The 20524-nt window shown below is 36.0% G+C and overlaps 1 protein-coding gene across 9 annotated transcripts in view; it reads left to right on the plus strand.

The window, feature by feature from the left end:
* Positions 1-790: 790 nt before the first annotated feature.
* The window catches only part of LOC136833387 (proline-serine-threonine phosphatase-interacting protein 1-like), a 19915-nt gene continuing 181 nt past the window's right edge, over positions 791-20524 (plus strand). Inside the window, exons 1-13 of one of the 9 annotated variants that reach the window (XM_067095470.1) lie at positions 913-1019; positions 9910-10032; positions 10423-10661; positions 11895-11995; positions 12553-12630; positions 15352-15510; positions 16695-16758; positions 17184-17270; positions 17903-18037; positions 18150-18239; positions 18717-18903; positions 19140-19234; positions 20330-20524. The exon at positions 20330-20524 is cut by the window's right edge and continues 181 nt beyond it. In XM_067095470.1, the coding sequence (XP_066951571.1) occupies positions 10626-10661; positions 11895-11995; positions 12553-12630; positions 15352-15510; positions 16695-16758; positions 17184-17270; positions 17903-18037; positions 18150-18239; positions 18717-18903; positions 19140-19234; positions 20330-20509 (1212 nt within the window). In that variant the 5' untranslated portion in view covers positions 913-1019; positions 9910-10032; positions 10423-10625 and the 3' untranslated portion in view covers positions 20510-20524. Of the gene's footprint in view, positions 1150-9909; positions 10033-10422; positions 10662-11894; positions 11996-12552; positions 12631-15351; positions 15511-16694; positions 16759-17183; positions 17271-17902; positions 18038-18149; positions 18240-18716; positions 18904-19139; positions 19235-19968 lie in introns of all 9 variants that reach the window. The other 8 variants (XM_067095500.1, XM_067095522.1, XM_067095459.1 and 5 more) reach the window with 8 other exon arrangements.

Here is a 20524-nt window from a genome sequence, read left to right on the forward strand (position 1 = left end):
ATTAGAATCTTGCTGACGAGGCACAGGTATTTACTTTCTTGATGGCAATGTTGAAGATACAAGAACTGTTTGATTCCACTTGATACCCGGTTTGTAATGTTGATAAAGGGCATGATGTCTGAGTTCACATCGAAATTTTATCCACTCTTTCAACAGTTTCTGGTAGATGTATAATTATTGCACCCTTTCAGACTGCTCTATTTACCCGCAAATGCATGGGTGGTTTCACCCATACGTTTATCCATGCAAAAATATGCATTATATACCTTTTAATCGCTCACAGAACGGCTGCTATGCAAAATATCCCATGCACGCACTCTCTCTCTCTCTCTCTCTCTCTCTCTCTCTCTCTCTCTCACACACACACACACACACACACACACACACACACACACACATATATATATATATATATATATATATATATATATATATATATTTATATATATGAGGTGAGATACAGAAATACTTGGCTATGAAAGCAGTGCAGGCGAATATTTACAGTAATTCCTTTATAAATAAGAGTGTTATATTTTGTACAAAGGTTTTTTCATTAGGTTTCCTCTAGTCTAGATATCTCAATCAATATCACTTATATGTCTGTCACTCCCACATGTCAGATGTGATAAATGCCAGACATTAGTGCCATTAATAAGTTCCTGTGTGGCCTTAGGTAAAACACACACACACACACACACACACACACAGAGAGAGAGAGAGAGAGAGAGAGAGAGAGAGAGAGAGAGAGAGAGAGAGAGAGAGCAATCGCTTCAGAGAGTAGAGACGGGGCAGTGATACTTAGGCTTAGTGCCAGACAGCAGTAGCCTTTACGGGGGGTTTGGCACCACATGGCACATAAGCAAAGAAACATACATACAGACGCACAAGCCCTCGCTCACTCAAGCTTCCCCTCCAGTAGTAAAACAGCTCTCGCGTTGTATGTACTGTGTCCCGAGTGTTCCCGGCATTAGTTTCCCCGCTTTTTTTCTCACATTTTGCTGTGCATTTCAGTCTCACAGGTGAAGGATACAACCTATGTATATTTTCAGTTTAAAGACAGGGACATTTTATTCTCGAAGGGAATTAGCATATGGAAACATTCAGATAGTATTTACTTCGCTAACTGTTTTCCCGAAGTTCAGTGAAGCGGTAAGACCGTATCTTATCCTTTTTTGAACAGTTTATGTCTTTTCCATGTAACTAGCTGTTGAATATGGAAACAAAACGAATGTGAAAGCATCATAGGCGTCAGAGTTTGCGTCTTTATATTTTCGTCCTCTCGGCGTTAGCTGTGGTTGGAATGAGAAGAATTTAGCTGTGAAATAGTGACAAAGCGAGCAAACGTTCCTGTAAAGAAAAAATAAAAAACATAGGCGCCACGGTCATGTCTACTGTCGGAGGCAAGAAAGCGCCAAGAAGCAGCTCAGGGAGAGAGAAAGATGTTATTTAGGCTGTTGGTGTCTAGAGTGCCTTCTCTGCTGCCACCTCTTCAGCTAACACCAGCGGTCCCCCCTCCCGCCACTCCCCTCCATTTTTTCTTTCTTCTTTCGTTTTTGTTAAGTTCTTCTAAGCTGTTTTTGCATCTTACGTTGTCGGTTGATGTACTTGTGAACCAAGACTTTTATCCTTCTTGAATTTATTGGCTACTTCCTTTTTATGTTCTCTGAGAGATGTGTTATCTCGAACAATGCAGTTGACATTAGTCGGGAAACCCGCTAGTGATCATCATGATCGCATACATACAAACGATCGGTATTTTATTTATATATATATATATATATATATATATATATATATATATATATATATATATATATATATATATATATATATATATATATATATATATATATATATAGATAGATACATACATACATACATACATACATACATACATACATACATACATACATGCATGCATACATAAATTATTAAAGTTGTAGAATATGAAAGTGGCCTATGAATGAAGTGAGGAATGGTTGTCTTTTGCTGATGATACAGAAATGGCTGGGGCTAGGAAAGAAAAACGGTGGTAAATTGTGAAAAAAATTAAAGCATTTGTACACAATATAGGCATTTATGAATACTAAACTGAGTAGATGACGTAAAGAAGATACCAAAATGTAAGTGTTTTTGGAAGCCATGGTTGGGATATATGAAGTAATTGTTAAGCCAACTCTCCTTTGTGGAAGTGAAGTATGAAAGTTTAGTATATGCGTTAAAAAAAGTTGGAAGTGGTTGGGAAGAATTTTTTGCATAGTATATATGGCACAAGGAGAAAAGATACGGTAAGAAATATGAAGATAGGTGGAAGAAATCGTAAAAAAAAAAAAAAGATTAGCATAGGAAAAAATGTGGATTGGATTGTTGTGAGATGGTTTGGTCACATGTTAAGGATGGAGGATCGTAAGACAGTGAAAAGAGCGTATGGATGTATGGCGTGAAAGAGGTATTAGAGAGGAGGGGCTTCAACAAGGTCTTTAGAATAGGATCTCAACATCTGGGAAGCTAGAGAGTGCACTGTCTGTCTGGGGGCTCGAAACGATGGTGATGAGAATTCTGTGCAGGTGTATGAGATGGCAAATGTTGTGGAAACTTTTTGCACATGCAGCTCATCTGCTATTCAGCAGGTGAAGGATGCGCGCTGCCTTGTCTATACTTTTGAGCCACCCCTGTTAAGGGAAACAGTTTAATGTTGAAACACACACACACACATAAATATATATATATATATATATATATATATATATATATATATATATATATATATATATATATATATATATATATATATATATATATATATATATACAGGCCATTTTCATATTCTGCAACTTTAATCATTTATGTATCCATTATCACACCTCTAGTATATTTCATCTATAAATGTATTAAATAGCCATGGAGACATAACCATTTTGCCTCAGACCAATTTCTACACCAGACCAGTCATTTTCCCACCTACAAATTCCACACACACTTAACTTCGGTCACAACTAATTTTAGCGGTCTCTCTCAACAATTATCTTTTATAACATGCATTTTGCCCTCTGTCAGTTCTGTCACATGCTTTTTCTGAATCCATGTATGCTACATACAGCTTTTTCCATAATCTTTCAAACCTCTCACATCAGTGTCTCATAAGTTTAAGAAGAGACTTTGAATTGCAAATGAATAATTGTATTTATTATACCATAGAATGCGTATAGTAAGTTTTATTAAGAGAATAAGACAGATGACAGAGGCACTGATAGGAGAAAAGAACAGAGCTCTTTCTCTTTCACACGTCCCTAGAGTAGAGTATCCCCTGATATTACAAGTCATAAACCCTCCTTCACTCCATGCCTATCACCTACCTCGGGTACAATCACTCTTTGTCCTTTTATTCCTGTACCCTGGTCTTTTACCTTTGTGCCGTATGTGCTGCCCAGTGTTAAGTTAGTAAAAATCGAAATTAAAAACTGAAAAATAAAATTCCACCTTTCAGTTTTATCCTCCAGAGGAACTCTCCCAAAAGTGATTTTCCTTAGGGTACAAAGTCACATGGTGAAGGATATTCATTTAAAGAATGTCGACAAAGGAAAATGAATAACTACTTAAAAAGGAAATCTAAACACACTTTAAATGGACTTGCCATTGGTTTGGGCCTATTTCCTTACTGTAACAATGAATCGTCTTTGAAGCGGTCCTGCGGTTTTGACTTTGAGGTGAACTGCATTGACAATGGACGTCTTTGTGCTTAAAATCTCATAATTTATACATGTATATGTATGTATATATATATATATATATATATATATATATATATATATATATATATATATATATACTTACACATAAACACATACACACCTAATATATATACACCTATATATACGTAATATATTTATATATATATATATATATATATATATATATATATATATATATATATATATATATATATATATATATATATATATATATATATATATGTTTAGTTGTATTCTTCTCAATCACGAAGATAAAATATCACGATGTACTCCACAATGAAAACGAAGGAGAAACCAGAGGAAAAAGGAAATAGAGTTCTTAATTTGTCCCCAGTTTCAGTTCCATCAGGCCTCTTCCCCGGAAGAGGCCTGATGAAGGCGAAACTGTTGGGACAAATTAAGAACTCTATTTCATTTTGCCCTCCTCTGGTTTCTCCTTCATTTTCATTGTGGAGTACATCGTGATATATATATATATATATATATATATATATATATATATATATATATATATATATATATATATATATATATATGTGTGTGTGTGTGTGTGTGTGTGTGTGTGTGTGTGTGTGTGTGTGTATATATTATATATATATGTATATATATACTGTATATATATGTATTATATATGTGTGTGAGTGAGTATGTGTTTGTGTGTGCGTGCACACAACTTGGAGCTATTATTGCTTGTGTTTTGATAAGTATCTAGGTCCAAGCACAAAAGGCAGTCTCAAAATGTCAGTTTATCTTTATTGTATGAATGACTTGAGGCAACCGTGGTGTCTGAAAATCTCATAATTCGCTGCTACGCGTCAGAACGCTCAAGCATCACCTTCTCAACACAAACATCTCATTCTTGGGGTGCGAAATCATCTCAAGTATCCAATCCTTCTGGCTGAAGAAGATTGCGTCTCTCTCTCTCTCTCTCTCTCTCTCTCTCTCTCTTCATCGTTGTTGACCTACCTCCTCTCGTGTATACAATTGAAATGTAACTCCTATCCGCACAAGAGACTCTCTCTCTCTCTCTCTCTCTCTCTCTCTCTCTCTCTCTCTCTCTCTCTCTCTGTGTGATACAACACAGTGTAGTTCCACTTCCCTTTTCTTGGATGGGCTAACACTTAATCTTATTTCTACATCTGACAAGACTGCGTTTTTAAATACGGTTTGATCGGCTGTTATGGATAGATATTAAAGAAAATTTCGTGGAAGGTGAAACATATGACTGGCAAAAACTAATTATATTCTAGGGTAGACAGGAATATAACTTTTGACGTCTTATGGAGTCAAAGGTCAAACAGGAATTAAACCGATGCAAAGGGCCAAGGTCACTTAACAATTCAGCTTTGGTCACAATTTTTGAATTATATGAGGCGAGGTCAGGGTCAAGGTCATACCTAGAAATCAAAGGTCAAACATGAAGTTAGTCTTGGCCATAACTATGTACTATACAAAACACTCTTCAGATATGGCAAGCAAACTCAACTAATAAAGTTGATGTCAGGGTGAGGTACAGATTAGTGTCAAGGTTACAATGAGTAGCTACAACTGAAATTTGAATTTAGCTGTGGCCTTCACTTTTGGAGTATGTGAGAGACTTCATAGACTTCACTGATGAATTATGCATTTGTTAAACAACGCACCTAGCAAACATATATTATCAGATGGCAAAATTTGAGTATTTTTAAATGGAGACCATCACGCTCAGATAATTTATGGGTAAGTAATTCTTTATGGCATCTCTGAGTCATCGAGAGTGATACGATAAGCGAAATGAAACTTCATATATCCGCCTTTTCCCCTTTCAGAGAGAGAGAGGGGGGAGAGGACGGGGAGTGGGGCGCGGGGTGGAACGTTGGGGGGGAGGTGCGTGGGGATTATTCCTCTGGGAGGTGTAACTCTCCAATTCTCAACTGGGATTTTGGGATGTGGTTGTTTGTCCTATGACCTTATTTTCGGTGATCGAAGGACTTCACACACGCATACACACACACACACACACACACACACACACACACACACATATATATATATATATATATATATATATATATATATATATATATATATATATATATCATAATTTTGTCGCCAATGTTCACTTGACATATATACCCCTTAATGGCGAATTCACTTGAGAATTAACTTATAACCAAATGGAATTACATATGAAAAATAAACATACAGTGTATATAATTCCCTTTGGACATGAATTAATCCTAAGATAATGTAAATTCTATATTAAGGATTATATATATACATACATACACTCACATACGCACGCACACATAATACTGATTTCAGGTCTAATATTCTGACGTTATAGACGCTTTTGTGCTAAGCAAAACACTAGCAGTTTGGTGAGGATCTAAATTTACCACCGTTACACTGAACCACGGCAACTAAATGACGAAAGACCGTGCTATCTTCCGAAAAAAGTAATAATTCGACTCCGCAATTTAATGATTGACTTAGCAAACCCCTTTCACATTTTTCCACAGAAACTCGTTGATATTTTTCCGAGAGAATATATAGTTCTCACGAGTAAAATTAAACAACTTCTTGAAATGTGAAGTCCCTGTGAATTTCATATTTTGTATTGCCATCAGCGTCACAACTAACATCTAGGAAGAAACTGGTATGAACGATAACTAAATGTTCCACTCGGAAGAGAAGGATTGTTAATCGTTTCGAACCCTTTGGTCAACAAGCGAAGATACGAGGAGAGAGAAGTGCCTTGCCGCTCCTCCAGAGAGTTTACAAGAGTTTAAGACTCGTGTGATCATCCACGGTAAACAATTCATTTCACTGCGCAATCGCCTGCATCATTGCATCACGACACATTAGAATATTGCTTGCTCCATTGGCAAGAATTGCAATACTACTAATACTGTTGCAGAGATAGTTTGCACGAACATTAAATTCTATTTAATTACTGGTTTTTGGAGACAGCAAAGGCACCTAGAAGACTGAAATAAAATTTTCGTTGCTGCGTCTGTCTTTCTCTGTAAGAGCTGTGTACAAAGCTGTTTTTATTCTCTTGGAGGTGATGATATGTCCTGGTCCAAATATGCCAGAAGCCACGTTATTAGCCATAATATAAATTACTGCAGAAGTTATACATAACAAAACTGTCGCCGTATCAATTTTTTATAGTATTTGCCATCATTTTTTATCATATCGAGGCAAAAATATATCTTTTAATGTGAGAATCCTTAACGGGAAAAAATAAAAATGAAATTGAAAATAAAACCAAGCACGTTGGAAAGATATATTGATGACTGATATAAGGCATTAAACAATGGAAAGAGAGAGAGAGAGAGAGAGAGAGAGAGAGAGAGAGAGAGAGAGAGAGAGAGAGAGAACTTCATTTTATTCCCAATATCATACAATAACCAGCCCTTCTCGCGAAATGATTATGAGAAAAAGAGAGAGGGTGGTAGGGTAGGAAAATAAAGAGAAACACTAAACACAAAACGGTGTCAGAAAGAAGCTACAGCTTAATGTTTTGAAAGAGCTGAGGACGAAACAAGAGAATCAGAACGGATCGATGTCTCCCGTAGAGCGCCGTGACGTCATCCTGCATCCGGCTGATAAATAAAAGTCAGAGGTGGGAGGACTTCCTCTCTGAGAACTCACATTATGAAAAATGGATTTTTATGTTATTTTTATTTTTCTGATTTTTCCTGTTGCTTTGTGTTTACCTGTTTTCTAGTTTGGATCACAGGCGTCTCTGACAATTTCCCCCCATCATTGGTGATTCCAGAGGGGAAAAACAGAAAGTGGGCACTGCTGTTGTTATACTTTAACAGCTGAATCGTGGACAAAACCTAAATACAGAAAACTTCCACACTGCTTCATACCCCTGCAGGAGACTCTCGGGTATTCCTTCTTTTTCAGTACCTCTTCCACTCCATCTATCTAACTTTTTAGGTCTTCCTCTCCTTTCTTCCAGCACTTTGGAATTATCCAATCCCTTCATCAGCTCATCCTTCATTCTTTCCACAGGACCGAACCATCTCTAAACTTTTTACCACTACCACATATCCTCACAGTTTCACCCTTTCAGTTCATCTGAGGACGTATACACTGCGGAAATAATTCATCACAGAAGCAGGAAATTTTTGTCTTTCATTTGCCTTTGTCTGAAAAAACTTCACTCACTTCAAGGAAAGTAAGTTAATTCAACAATCCCGTCTTACATTCCAACTTTGGGTTCCATAAGTGCTCCAAATCTCTCCTTGACCTTTTGACAAACCCTCTGCCTTCCTTGTTTCAGCGATTTGGTGAGTCACCCATTTCTGATCCTACCATAATCCGTTGTTTACTCCCAACTCAACAACTAACCACCTCTCTCTCTCTCTTTCTCTATATCTCTATATACATATGTATGTATATATAATACACACACACATATATATATTGTATATATATATATATATATATATATATATATATATATATATATATATTATACATATATAGTAACTTTATCACATACACAATTTTTCTGTGCATTAGTACGATTACTAACAGGACCTCCTTCAAACTGGAATAAATATCTCCACTAGGTACCATCCAGCTTGAATGAGGTCCTGTTAGTATATATATATATATATATATATATATATATATATATATATATATATATATATATATATATATATATATATATATATTTGTATTAAGAATAACTACCTGAAAATGCTCTGACCCTCCGTGTGGGAAAATTCGATGAGGGTGAAGTAGAAAAAGAACCAGTTATATACCTGACTGAGTGAGAAGGGACTACCAGTTTAGTACAGAGGAAAAGTTCTCTGAGTCTTGAACTTGAAGTACTGCCTTCACTCGGTGCTTGCCCGAATGAATGGCGTAACAAAAAGAACTTAGCGTTTTTAACTCTCCTCCAAACTGCTCCTCCAGATGATGCGGTAGAATAGAATATAGAATTTAGGACAAAGACCAAGCGCTAGGACCTGTGAGGTCATTCAGTGCTGTAAAGGAGATTGATAGTAAAAAGGTTTGAAAGGTGTAACGTGAGGAAAACCTCGCAGTTGCACTATGAATCAATTGTCAGGAGAGGGCGGAAAGTAAGATGGAAGGAAGAGAATATGAAGGTAGGTATAGTGAAATGAATGAAAGGGGCTGCAGCTAGGGGCCGAAGGGACGCTGCAAAGAACCCTAAGTAATGCCTACAGTGCACCGCATGAGGTGCACTGACGGCACTGCCCCCTATGGGGATGTATGCGGTATTTATCGATCGTTCACAAACCGTCCCCTTTTATTTTTGGGGGGGGGGAGGGTTGAGGCGTGGTTAAACAAAATTCAGACTTATCGGTAACTGATACGACGAGTTTGGCTGCACGTCACTGCCTCCTCCTTGGACTCAAGATACACACCAGTGTCTGCTTGGAAGTCACAAATTCAAAATTCAGCCGTTTTGATCAGTCCGCTTTGTCACTCACTTGTAAATTCCAGAAGTCAAAGTCTTCTCTTTATTGGAGCTTGTTTCTCATCACTTTCTCATCGTCTCTTTGTCTTCGCAAGAAAAAATAAAATTTGTATAATCCCTTTGGAACTTAATTTTCAAAAATTCATGATTTATACGAGGCGTTGTTATATGTGTGTGTGTGTGTGTGTATAAGTGTAAGAGAGAGATGTGCACAAGATTATAAATTCTTTTACAAGGTAATGAACATGTTTAAAAAACTATTCACATACACATAAAATATAAAAGATAGACCATGCCGAAAACGTAATAAGTAACTATTGAAACCGTAAGTAGAAAAATCTTAGTTTTGCAAATTTTGTTTGGCGTCATATTTTACTTTTGAATCATTATGAGTGCGAAAATTGATTACTTCTTCCAACTTAATAAGAGTGTCACTTATGTTCAAGTTTAGATTATTTGAAGATGAGTTAAAAACACAACCTTCGAAGAACATTTTTTTGCATGAAAGAAATGTTCAAAAACCAATTTAGCTGGATGCCAGATAGCAGGGTGATTAAAATCTCTTGTCACTTGTATTCGCAACAGCTACATTTTAATCATGTTGAGCTCTTTCTTGCACGATGCATTTCTTCCAGAATGCCACGTTCAAGGAATATTACAAGATGAACAGTTTAGTTTTGTACTCCCCTTTTGTTTGCGTTGCAGGTTACTACAAGACGAGTCTCGAAAGGCAAATTTTAAAAAAACAAAGTTAATTTTTAGAGATTTAAGCCTGTCTATAACTGTCAAAAATTCGCGATAGAATAGCAGAAGCAAAACAACTTCAAGGTAAGAGGGGCTTCATTTGTTACTGCTTAAAAATGTCCTTGCTGTCTGAAGGCAATAGCTTGGAAAATTATAGGCATACAAGTACTCTCTTTGTGTACGTACCTGTACTCGTGTGTGTAGGTTAGGATGTGGATGTATGCATTATGCATACATTAATACATGATTGTAAATATATAAATGGTGCGTAGAACCAGTGCAACTTTTTTATTTTACGCTTACCAGAGAGAAAGCGCCCGTTTGTTCATATCATTAATAGGACAAAAAATTGGCCTTAACAATCTAAGCATGTGCATCTACTATAGTTACACGGATGATAACTATAAAAAAAGAGTAATTTATCTTGAGTCATCACAACAAAATTCTAACAAGTTAAACACTTCTTCCATACAGCAGCGCATAAGGAGAATCAGCCAGAAATCCTCGAAAAGGCTTGGAAGAAGAAGAAGAAGGAAAGCTGCCGTTCTCGCTATCACGGACCCGTTCTTTGATAATCTTTCAGATGTGACCACAGGTCATCTTTCGGAGGTCTGAGGCGAAGGAAGTGACGTGACCAAGAATATTTCTACTCTGTTCTCCCGAGATTAACAGACACTATGGGATCGATTGGCAATTTTGCAGATGACTTTTGGGTAAGAACGTGAATTTTCTAAGGATAGATCTCTTTGGAATTAGCGTGAGAAACTATCCGGTGATTGCAAATCACAACATAACACACGCTCGCGCCAAAGACACACACACACACACACCATATATATATATATATATATATATATATATATATATATATATATATATATATATATATATATATATATATATATATATAGTTGTTGTTGGATGGGTAACCACCAAGAAAAGCCAGATGCCGTCGACACCTAAGCCACTTGAACACCAACGGGTAGGGTGTAAGGCAAGCAACTTCATTCTAAAATTACCTACTGAAAACGTAAGGGTAGCTTATTCTGGAGCAACTCACAAGTGAAAAGTGAAAACGTATATATATATATATATATATATATATATATATATATATATATATATATATATATATATATATATATTAGATAAAAGCAATTGCTTTAGTGGCATCAATAATTTTCTTGCGGGTATCTTCATTGATGCCACTAAAGCAATTGCTTTTAACGAAAATTGTATAAGAGAAAAACAATGCCCTAAAAGTATATACATATACTGTATATATGTGTATGTAATATATATATATATATATATATATATATATATATATATATATAAATGTGTTTGTGTGTAAATATGTAAATATGTAATATATATATATATATATATATATATATATATATATATATATATATATATATATATATAAATGTGTTTTGTGTGTGTAAATATGTAAATATGTAATATATACATATATATATATATATATATATATATATATATATATATAAATGTGTTTGTGTGTGTAAATATGTAATATATATATATATATATATATATATATATATATATATATATATATGTGTGTGTGTGTGTGTGTGTGTGTGTGTGTGTGTATTTTCAGTGAGTAATGTTGGAATGAAGTTGCTTGCCTTACACCCTACCTGTTGACGTTCAAATGGCTTAGCTGTCGACGGCATCTGGCTTTTCTTGGTGGTTACCCATCCTACAACTCACCAGACCTGACGTTGCTTGAGTGATATGTGATAAAAACAGAAGAGAAATTAATTCAAGATACATGAATTGCTGCTTATTGAATCTAATGATATACTTTTAAATTTTGTGAAATAGCAATTCCAAAAAGGAGTTAGTAAACTAAATTATTATTATTATTATTATTATTATTATTATTATTATTATTATTATTATTATTATTATTATTACAGAACACGGAAATCGGTGACTTTGCGGGATGGAACATCGTGCACCAACGCATCAAAGATGGAGGCAAAGTTACTCAGAATTACATCGAACTCCTCAAACAAGTGTGAGTGTTCTTTGTCTTGAATTATTCAGAGTGGAGGCTGCTCTCTGCATCCGGTAAGCTTTACAAAAGCGAGAGATATGATAAAAAGGAAAACATGAAAGGAAATGGATATCCTAGAGACTCAGGAGTTCTGACGCTGTGAATTAAAATGAAGAGTTACAAACATTAATTCACAAAACGTGAAGATGCAATTCTGCCATGTTCAGCATATTCTGCAGAACTTAAAGCGGCATATTTTCATCGAACTGCATTTGAAAATATATTTGGGTTCGGATTTTTAAATGAAGTTGAGATAATAGGCAAGCATTGGTCCTCCTTACACAATCAACGATTTTGCACAATATTCTTATGTAGCTTTTGCAATGATTCCTAAGAGCTAGCGCCTACTCGTTAGTGCGGAACCCGTGAAGTCATCTCGGATAAGAACTAAATCTGGTTTCAGTAACATCACTGCCATAGTCATTGTTTGTAGTGCACGAGCGGTGGTAGTAGTAATAGTACTAGCGTTGGCTTGTAATTCTGTTTTTCAGTTGATTTATTTTTTATCTCTTTTACAGAACAGCAGCGATGGAGACATTCGGCAGATCTCTACTGAAAACTGCGAAGAGCAGTTCTTTGCCAGAAATGGAACATGGGTAAGGTGTCTTGCATCAGTGCTACTGCCTTCTGAACTGAGTTCAGTTACTTTCTTCACTGCAAACTTCCCGATATAGGTCTATCCACTTAACTTTTACTTTCTCCTAGCTGCAATCTTTTATGAATGCCTATCCACCGTTAATTCTGATGTCATATGAAATCTTAAAGAATAATATGATTTTACTTCGTTTCCAAAGCTCCTTTGCTGTTATATCGTTAATATAGTGAGCAATGGAGCAAAATAATCGGTAAGAACACAATGCGTCATATCAGGGAGGGTGAAGAATAAATACTGGCATTTTCATGGAGAAGATTGTAACGTTAATGACTACTTTGTAAAAGTTATCTTCTACAACTTTTGATAGGAAGACGATCTTTTTTTCAAGCTGAAGTTCCATATTAAAACAGCTGTGTAGGAAATGTGAGTAAACTCGTCAAAAATAAACTTCAGTTCATGTACATGAGCAGTACCATTGCCAATTACCAATTAATTCTCTGATAAGCGAGAAAGCCGATTAATTGATGTCACATTGACAAAAACACCGTAAATCAAAAGCATAACCGCTAATATAAAAAGAATTAATATTCAAGAATAAAGGTGGGAAAAAAATATGCAAGTTGAAAATTTCCTTATTTTCAAAAGTACTATTTAACGTTATCCTGAGATGTTACTGAATGCACATTTGAAAAGCACAGGCTAGTTGACTGATGAGGTTAAGATGCAATTGACTTTTTTCACAGTAGACTACTTACAGAAACCTCTGTTGTTTTAACGAAGAAATGAATGCATGCAGAAGAGAAAAACAAATAAATAAATAAATGAGCATAATTTCTTTACTGTCGTAAAAGAATCAGACTTTGCACTACTAGTCCTGGGTCTATACGAGACATTATTATAAACGCGTGCAAGTTACAAGTGATACATCCGCCCTTGATCAACTTTGCCCTGTTCCTCAACTGCAGCAGTTACTATTTCACCCTCTGCCTACAATGTGTAAGAAGATGACTAAAGACGGTCCCGCGCGGGAAAGTTTTCTCGCATCTTTTAGTACCTAGTCGCGATACAACAAATAACCAATTTTAGTTCATTAAAAAGAGCTTCTACAGCAACAGTCCAGCGACAAACATAGGTGATAATATGTAGATTAATGTGGCCAAAATACAGCGTTGTTGGTAAACGATCGGTTGAACACTCGGCACCTAAACTGTTCGATGAGCTGTCCTTAAAACCAGAAAGATGTGAAGAACACTGATGCTTTTCCTTGTTGTTACCGTCCTTATAGGCAACTTTTTTCCTTGGCATGATGATTCGATAACTTTTACCATACAGAAATTATTTTATACATTTTACATTAAAGTTTAGGTGATATAGCATCTTATCAAATAAGTTGTTTGAGGGTATAGGTCTATCTTAGGCTTCAGGCTTCATTCTCTTATCACCAATATATCAGACATATGTTTGATAATAACATAAATTAAACCAATACTTGTTCCACCTATGAAAAATAGAAATATTTTTCACTTTGAATCGAATAATACAAGTTGTTTTCTACTCTTTGTTTACGTCATCCTCATTCTCACAGTAACATATATTTGACACAACCAGTAGCCTAACCTAGAGGCCTACTTACTAAGCATTTTAACTTTATATTTTGTAGCCTATATAAGATGAACGGTGATCTGATTTAGGAAACAAAATTACCACTGCTCTTACGTGTTGCAGTAACGCGCAGAAAATATTTTATGTTAACCGAGAAAGCATACCTAATACTAACAAGACGTTCATCTAACAACTATTTCAGTGTGTTTTAATTACCTGTGAAATGTTATTCCATTTTCTCCTTGAAGAATTCATGCGACGATTTCTGAAATTATCAGCTGCACAACATGCTGTTATGAAGACAATAATAATTAAAAAAAAATCACAGGACATAATATGTGCCTAATTAATTTCCTCAGTTCCCGGGGTTTTCGTTTTGGCTCTACTGCGCCGCCCTGGTGGCAGCACATAGTACTGCATGTACAAATAAGATCCACTTTTCTCCAGTAATTTTTTATACTCTATGGCCAATAGGCATATCTTCAGGGGAAAATAAATGACAGACGATCTGATACTGTATATGAAATACAGAAATCCAGAAAATGAAAAAATTACAGCATAGTTTAATTATATATATATATATATATATATATATATATATATATATATATATATATATATATATATATATATATATATAAAATAATATAAATGGAACACGAATGGTAGACGTGTATATAATTAACTCTGCGTAATTCACTACTGTTTTTAAGTCACATACAGCAAGCATTTCCATGACATTTAACATCGGCCTACTTGTGGTTTTTTTTTTCGTTAGTGATTCTCAAGATGAAGCCCTTTGAGGCGCAGATATAATGCAGCGGGTTCGAGTTTGTAGCTAAACATGTTAAATTACTAATCTTGGATGATTTGATGCGCCACTCAACGCGTTTCTGCCATCATTCAGCGGCTTTCTCAAACATTTGTATCTAGAAGCCAATGCTATTGACAGAACTGAAGTAGCATATTGTTTGTGAAAGGAGACTGTCTTATGAGACTTCAGTTTTGCCACCAATATTGGCTGCTTGGTTTGCCTTTCAAATGTTAATGAAGGCCACTTGTGGCAGAGTCTTCACGTAACCCTCGTATGAAACTCAGTAGGTTTTTCCGTATTTTGCAGGAAACTGAAGAGCGCTCTTCAGACAGCGAGGGTTAGCGTGGAAGCCTGGGGCTTGGATACCCTTGATGCTGCTGCCGCGTTATCTGGACAGATCAATTCTCTTTCTCAGCATCTTACTCAAGCCAAGGGAATGCGAAAGCGGGAAGATGAGGATCTAAGGTACGGCAATCGCAAACAATAATAAAGAAAGAGAGAAAGGGAAAAAATTATTTTTTTTTTTACTTTTCTCGATTCGTAGTCAAATTAGAATAGAGGTTATAATTTTGATAAATTTGGATGTTACAGATAGTATGATTGTGTAGCATTATAGTAATTTCACTATAAATATTGCTATATACATAACAGATTCTAAGCTTAATTTTTTTCCAATTAATAAATTCTATGCTTAATTTCTTCAAAGGGTGTATTGTTTATACGGAATTGCTTGTTCCCTATTATCTTCAGTTGAAAGTTAAATGTACTGTGAAAGCGTCTAAAAAATCTACCTAATCAAGCGAAGTAATTGGCACCACACGAACCCTTCTTTTTTTTTTTATCTTTTTCTTTATGTCCAGAATCATGACGACAAATTTTGCACTCTGTCAGCCAGCATTGTCGCAAGACGAACGAAGGGTGTCGTCTTGATACCAGTCGCCCATAAAACCTCCTTTGTTTATACGTGTAGGGGAGGGAGAAGAATGAACGTCCTACTTGCTGTCAGCATAATTGACAGAAAATGTAACTGATATCAACGTAATGGAAGAAAACTTAGCTTGTGCTAATGACGTTATAATGAGTAAAGTAAACTTGGCATGGAATTATTGTCCTCATTCTTTTCTGCTGACAATCCATAAATAGTGGTTTCAAATTTAACCAAGGACTATGTGGCTCGCTAGCTTGTTGAGTTTTTAAAAAAATTGTGAAAACTAGCAGTTAATCCCTAAGTCAAATGCAGGAGTTAATATAAAGAAAAAATACAAAGCACCGGGCCATTTTATAAATCAACCACACATACAAATGTTTAATAAATAAAGAAAACGTCCGCTTAAGACAGAAAACGATTCGAAGTGTGACAATCTGAATATTTGCGGTGCCTCATTCGCGGTCAGATACAAAGGTATGAGGATAGAAATGGTCATTAGGGGATTGTCCCTGAAAATTGTTTAGTTTAACGTTTTATTTAGTTTTACTATTGTAGTGAAAGTATTTTCTTTAGTAACTTGGTGTGCAGATAGTTTCCCCTTTAGTAAATAGGTGAACATTTGTGAGAATACTGACGTTGTTTTTTCCGGAAGACTCACACACACACACACACACATACATATGTGTGTGTGTGTGTGTGTGAATACATGCTTCTCTTTCAGAAACCAACAACAGCAGCTGAGTGACGCCATGCGCAAAGTTAAACAAGCTCAGAGGACAGCGCAGGTGAGACTGGAAAGAAAAATAGAGAAATAATCAACGAAATTAATAATCCTAATAAGTCCTTTGTGCAAAGTCCTAGTTATTTTGCTGATAAATTGAATTAAACATTTTTTTTACATTCATTTGAAAAAAGATTTTACTTGATCGATAGGAAGAAAAAACCTTCAAGGTGTATGATGACTTGAAATTTATGAATTTTGTAATGTACTGACATTTCCAAGTTTTGATTTTAAATGGAAGTCTTTTTCATTAATTAATAAATCATAACTCTATATTTCGCAATATATATTACTTTTACCTTGAAAATGTTGCACCATAAATGGTTTTTAAAAACGTTTTTCTGGTTTTACGACCTCAGCTTGACTTACCGATTTCTAAATGAGAATATTTTTGCCATTGTCTTTTTCTGTTATCTTACACTACCTCAGACCAAACTGAAGGAGAAGATGGAATGTGAGAGTCACAGGTTCGTGTTGGAATCGAAGTACGACCCGAAACAAAAAGAACTTGAGAAGGTAAGCTAGAATGAGTTTCGAATTTGGTTAAAAGAAAAGGTGTAGTATCAAGGGTATGAAAGAAGACTATTGCATATTCATATTCACAAATATATTCTTTAATTGGATGTGATATCCATTACTGATGCAGTCCCTTTGACCTCTGGTTGACTGGCCTTATTATGGAAATTTGTTTAATCAGCGACGTTACCTTAGCACATACTTAGCTGATCTGCGTAAATTTCGTAGAGCAAATGTATCGACTAAGAAACTCACAATCGTTGGTGTCCTCTATTCGCTTTCGCCGGTTGATTGCAGTCCATTTCTAGACAGTAACTAAGGATGCTTTCATTTAGTACTATTTAGTCATATTGTTACTTTTCAAAAAGTTTCTTTAGGCGGTGTCCGAAGAGTACCTTTGCCGGCAGAGCCTAGCATCTCGTAGCCAATATTTTGTTTTTCCGCATCATTGCAAAATTTAAGTCATGCGTGTTCATTAAGGTTCGGAATCAAACGAACGCGAACATGAACCACTTTAGCTTTGACACCGAATTGGCTACTGAGTGCAGAATTTGCGACAAAGTGAAGAAAAGCCCCGGGAAACTTGCCCGAATGACACCGCTTGTAAAGAAAATGCTTGCTCCGACCCTTAGGCAACTCAAGCGGAGAAACGTGCCGAGGACGCTGTCTTGGACGCCGAATTCCACCACAGGGAAGTAGTCGCGAAACACAACGAGGCACTGGAAGGATGGAAAATGGTCACCAGATCTTCAATGAACATCATGCAGGTGAATAATTACCAACAGTAACTGAGAAATCTATGGCTGCATTAACTGTGAAATGATTTCCACGTTTGTAAAGGAAGACAAAAAATATACATTATACATACTGTAATTTCAGGATATTGAAGAAGCTAGGGTTAAGTTACTCCGAGACTCGATGTGGTCAGTGGCTAATGTGTGCTCTTTATTGGCTGTCCATTGTGACCAGGTAAGGGCAACGTTCAGTATCGAAGCTTACTTATTCTGTGTGTCTGTCTATTTCTTATCGGGTAACGTCCATCGCCTATTAAAGCCTAGGTAGGTATATTTAATAAAAAGAAAATACCTAAAACATAGTTACAAATATAGAATTATAGTTAAATTTCTACTCTTTAAGAATAGTTTTTAGAAGTTCTTTATTTAAATCAAGGTATCATCAATGAGCAGATAACGAATTGCCCTGAGCATCAACACATGAGGATCAGTTCTGAAAGGTCACCGACTAATTTATATTTTATCCTTGAGGGGCATTCTGCAGAGAGGAATGTCCCTAAATGAAAAACGAGAAAACAATAATATTTCAGCCTTTTTCTACTTACGTGCCTTACACTACCCTCCACCTTAAAACAATTCTTTACCGTAATAATTTACGGACTTTCACTTGGATCAAAAATAACATTAATGATTATTTATTTGTTTTCTTCAGCATCAAGAAAATGTTCGGACGGCGTTACTGAGCGTTGACGTTGGTCAAGAACTCAACTCGTGGGTGGCTTTGCATAGTACAAAACAGAGACCACCTTCTCCGTTAGCCTACCAGCCTGTCCAGAGGCCAAGTCAACTTTCCACGCCTATTTCGACACCCGCCAACTCCGCCCGCTCAACGGTTACAGGTGAATCATTGCACAGCTGTAACAAAGTTGATAACCAGCGTCGTTCTCACAGCAAAATTTTTAATCATTCCTCCAAGCTGAGGATAAAATGACTCCTGTTCATTGTTCAAGAAACATCTCGTTATCTGTCTTCTTAACTGAATGCATAATATAGTCATATTTTAAACGAAATGTTCACCTTGTTTCCGTACGCCTTGGCTTAGTGTTTTTATCTTTCGTCTCTTCTTCAATCGCAGAATTCGACGGAAGTAGCACCAGCAGAAGTAGAAGTGGAACCGCAACCCCGGAACCTCTTCACGATGCAACGGTGCTTTACCACTTCGGAGCCAGGGTAAGTGTCCGGCTCAGCTCCGGAGATAAACTTCGATATCAGAGCTAGAAATAATTTTCTGTTTGTGTGTTATTTTGTACGTTGTCTGATGAAAAATATCAGTTGGCCTAGATAAATATAATTAAAGCCAACAAAAGTAAGCATCATCCATTTGAAATTCACAATTGTATAGTGCTAAAGTCATCAGCAATCTGAAAGTAATTCTGTCATATCAAAGTTAACTCTTGTTATATCATTACAATATTTTCCTTGTATCATAAGGCCACAGGTATTGCGATAAAATTCAGCATTTCTCAAATTAAGTTTATTTGTCTGTCTATCTACTTGTAGTTAGAGTTCCTTGTTATTTCCTATTTACTTAGTAGACTAGTGTCTTGCATTTTCATGTAGCGCTTCTTCTCATTTTCATTTATAAATCACCCAATTTAACATTTTAAGATTTTTATTTGTTCTTAGATTTTTTTCATTAACCTTTTAGCTTAGAGTTACCTTTCTGTTTTTGTTGTAGAGCATATTTTTCATCTATATTTAAATGAATGAGGATATTTTCATCACGTCTTTCCATATCTGCGAATTAATTAACATATTGTTCTTTCTCTTTTGCCCTTCTTTGACCCATCTTATCATCGATTGCATGTTTCAATCTCAATTTCCAATTTCAATTCATTGGGTTTCCTGGGATACTGTCCCCTTCTTTAACTGTATGTTGCATTGCTAACAAACTCCCAACACAGGTGTCACAAATTTCAGACAGTTATGATCACAACAGCACCAAGAACAAATTATGAAATGATGGCACTTTCAGCTGTCTTATTCTCAGTGTCATTTACAATAAAGATCACCAGCACCACTCTCTAAAACACTTATTTAACAAGTGTTTCCTGCTTGAGCTCATTTCCAAGTAAACTACCCCATGTTGATCATTTTGCCGTGCTTCCTGATTGTTTCCACTGCATCCGTTTTGGTGCTCATGATTTTCTTCCTTATTCAATAGTATTTTATTCGCCCATGTCCTCCCTTTTTAATGCACCTGCCACCCCGTTCGTCCCCTCCGAATCCCTCCTGTTACCCTTGCACCCTCTCGTGATGTTTCAGAGCGACAGCGAAGTGTCGCTGAAAGCGGGCGAAACCGTCTCCGTCTTGGACGATTCGAACGAGGAGTGGGTCTACGTTCGCAACAGAAAAGGCGCCACCGGTTTCGTACCCGCTACGTATATTAAGGTACTACCTCAACAGGATACGGTCTCTACGCTCAAAGTTCCTTGTATTGAGTAACTTTCTGTGACCTCA

Source organism: Macrobrachium rosenbergii, chromosome 4 (assembly GCF_040412425.1).
Source record: "Macrobrachium rosenbergii isolate ZJJX-2024 chromosome 4, ASM4041242v1, whole genome shotgun sequence".
NCBI lineage: Eukaryota > Metazoa > Arthropoda > Malacostraca > Decapoda > Palaemonidae > Macrobrachium > Macrobrachium rosenbergii.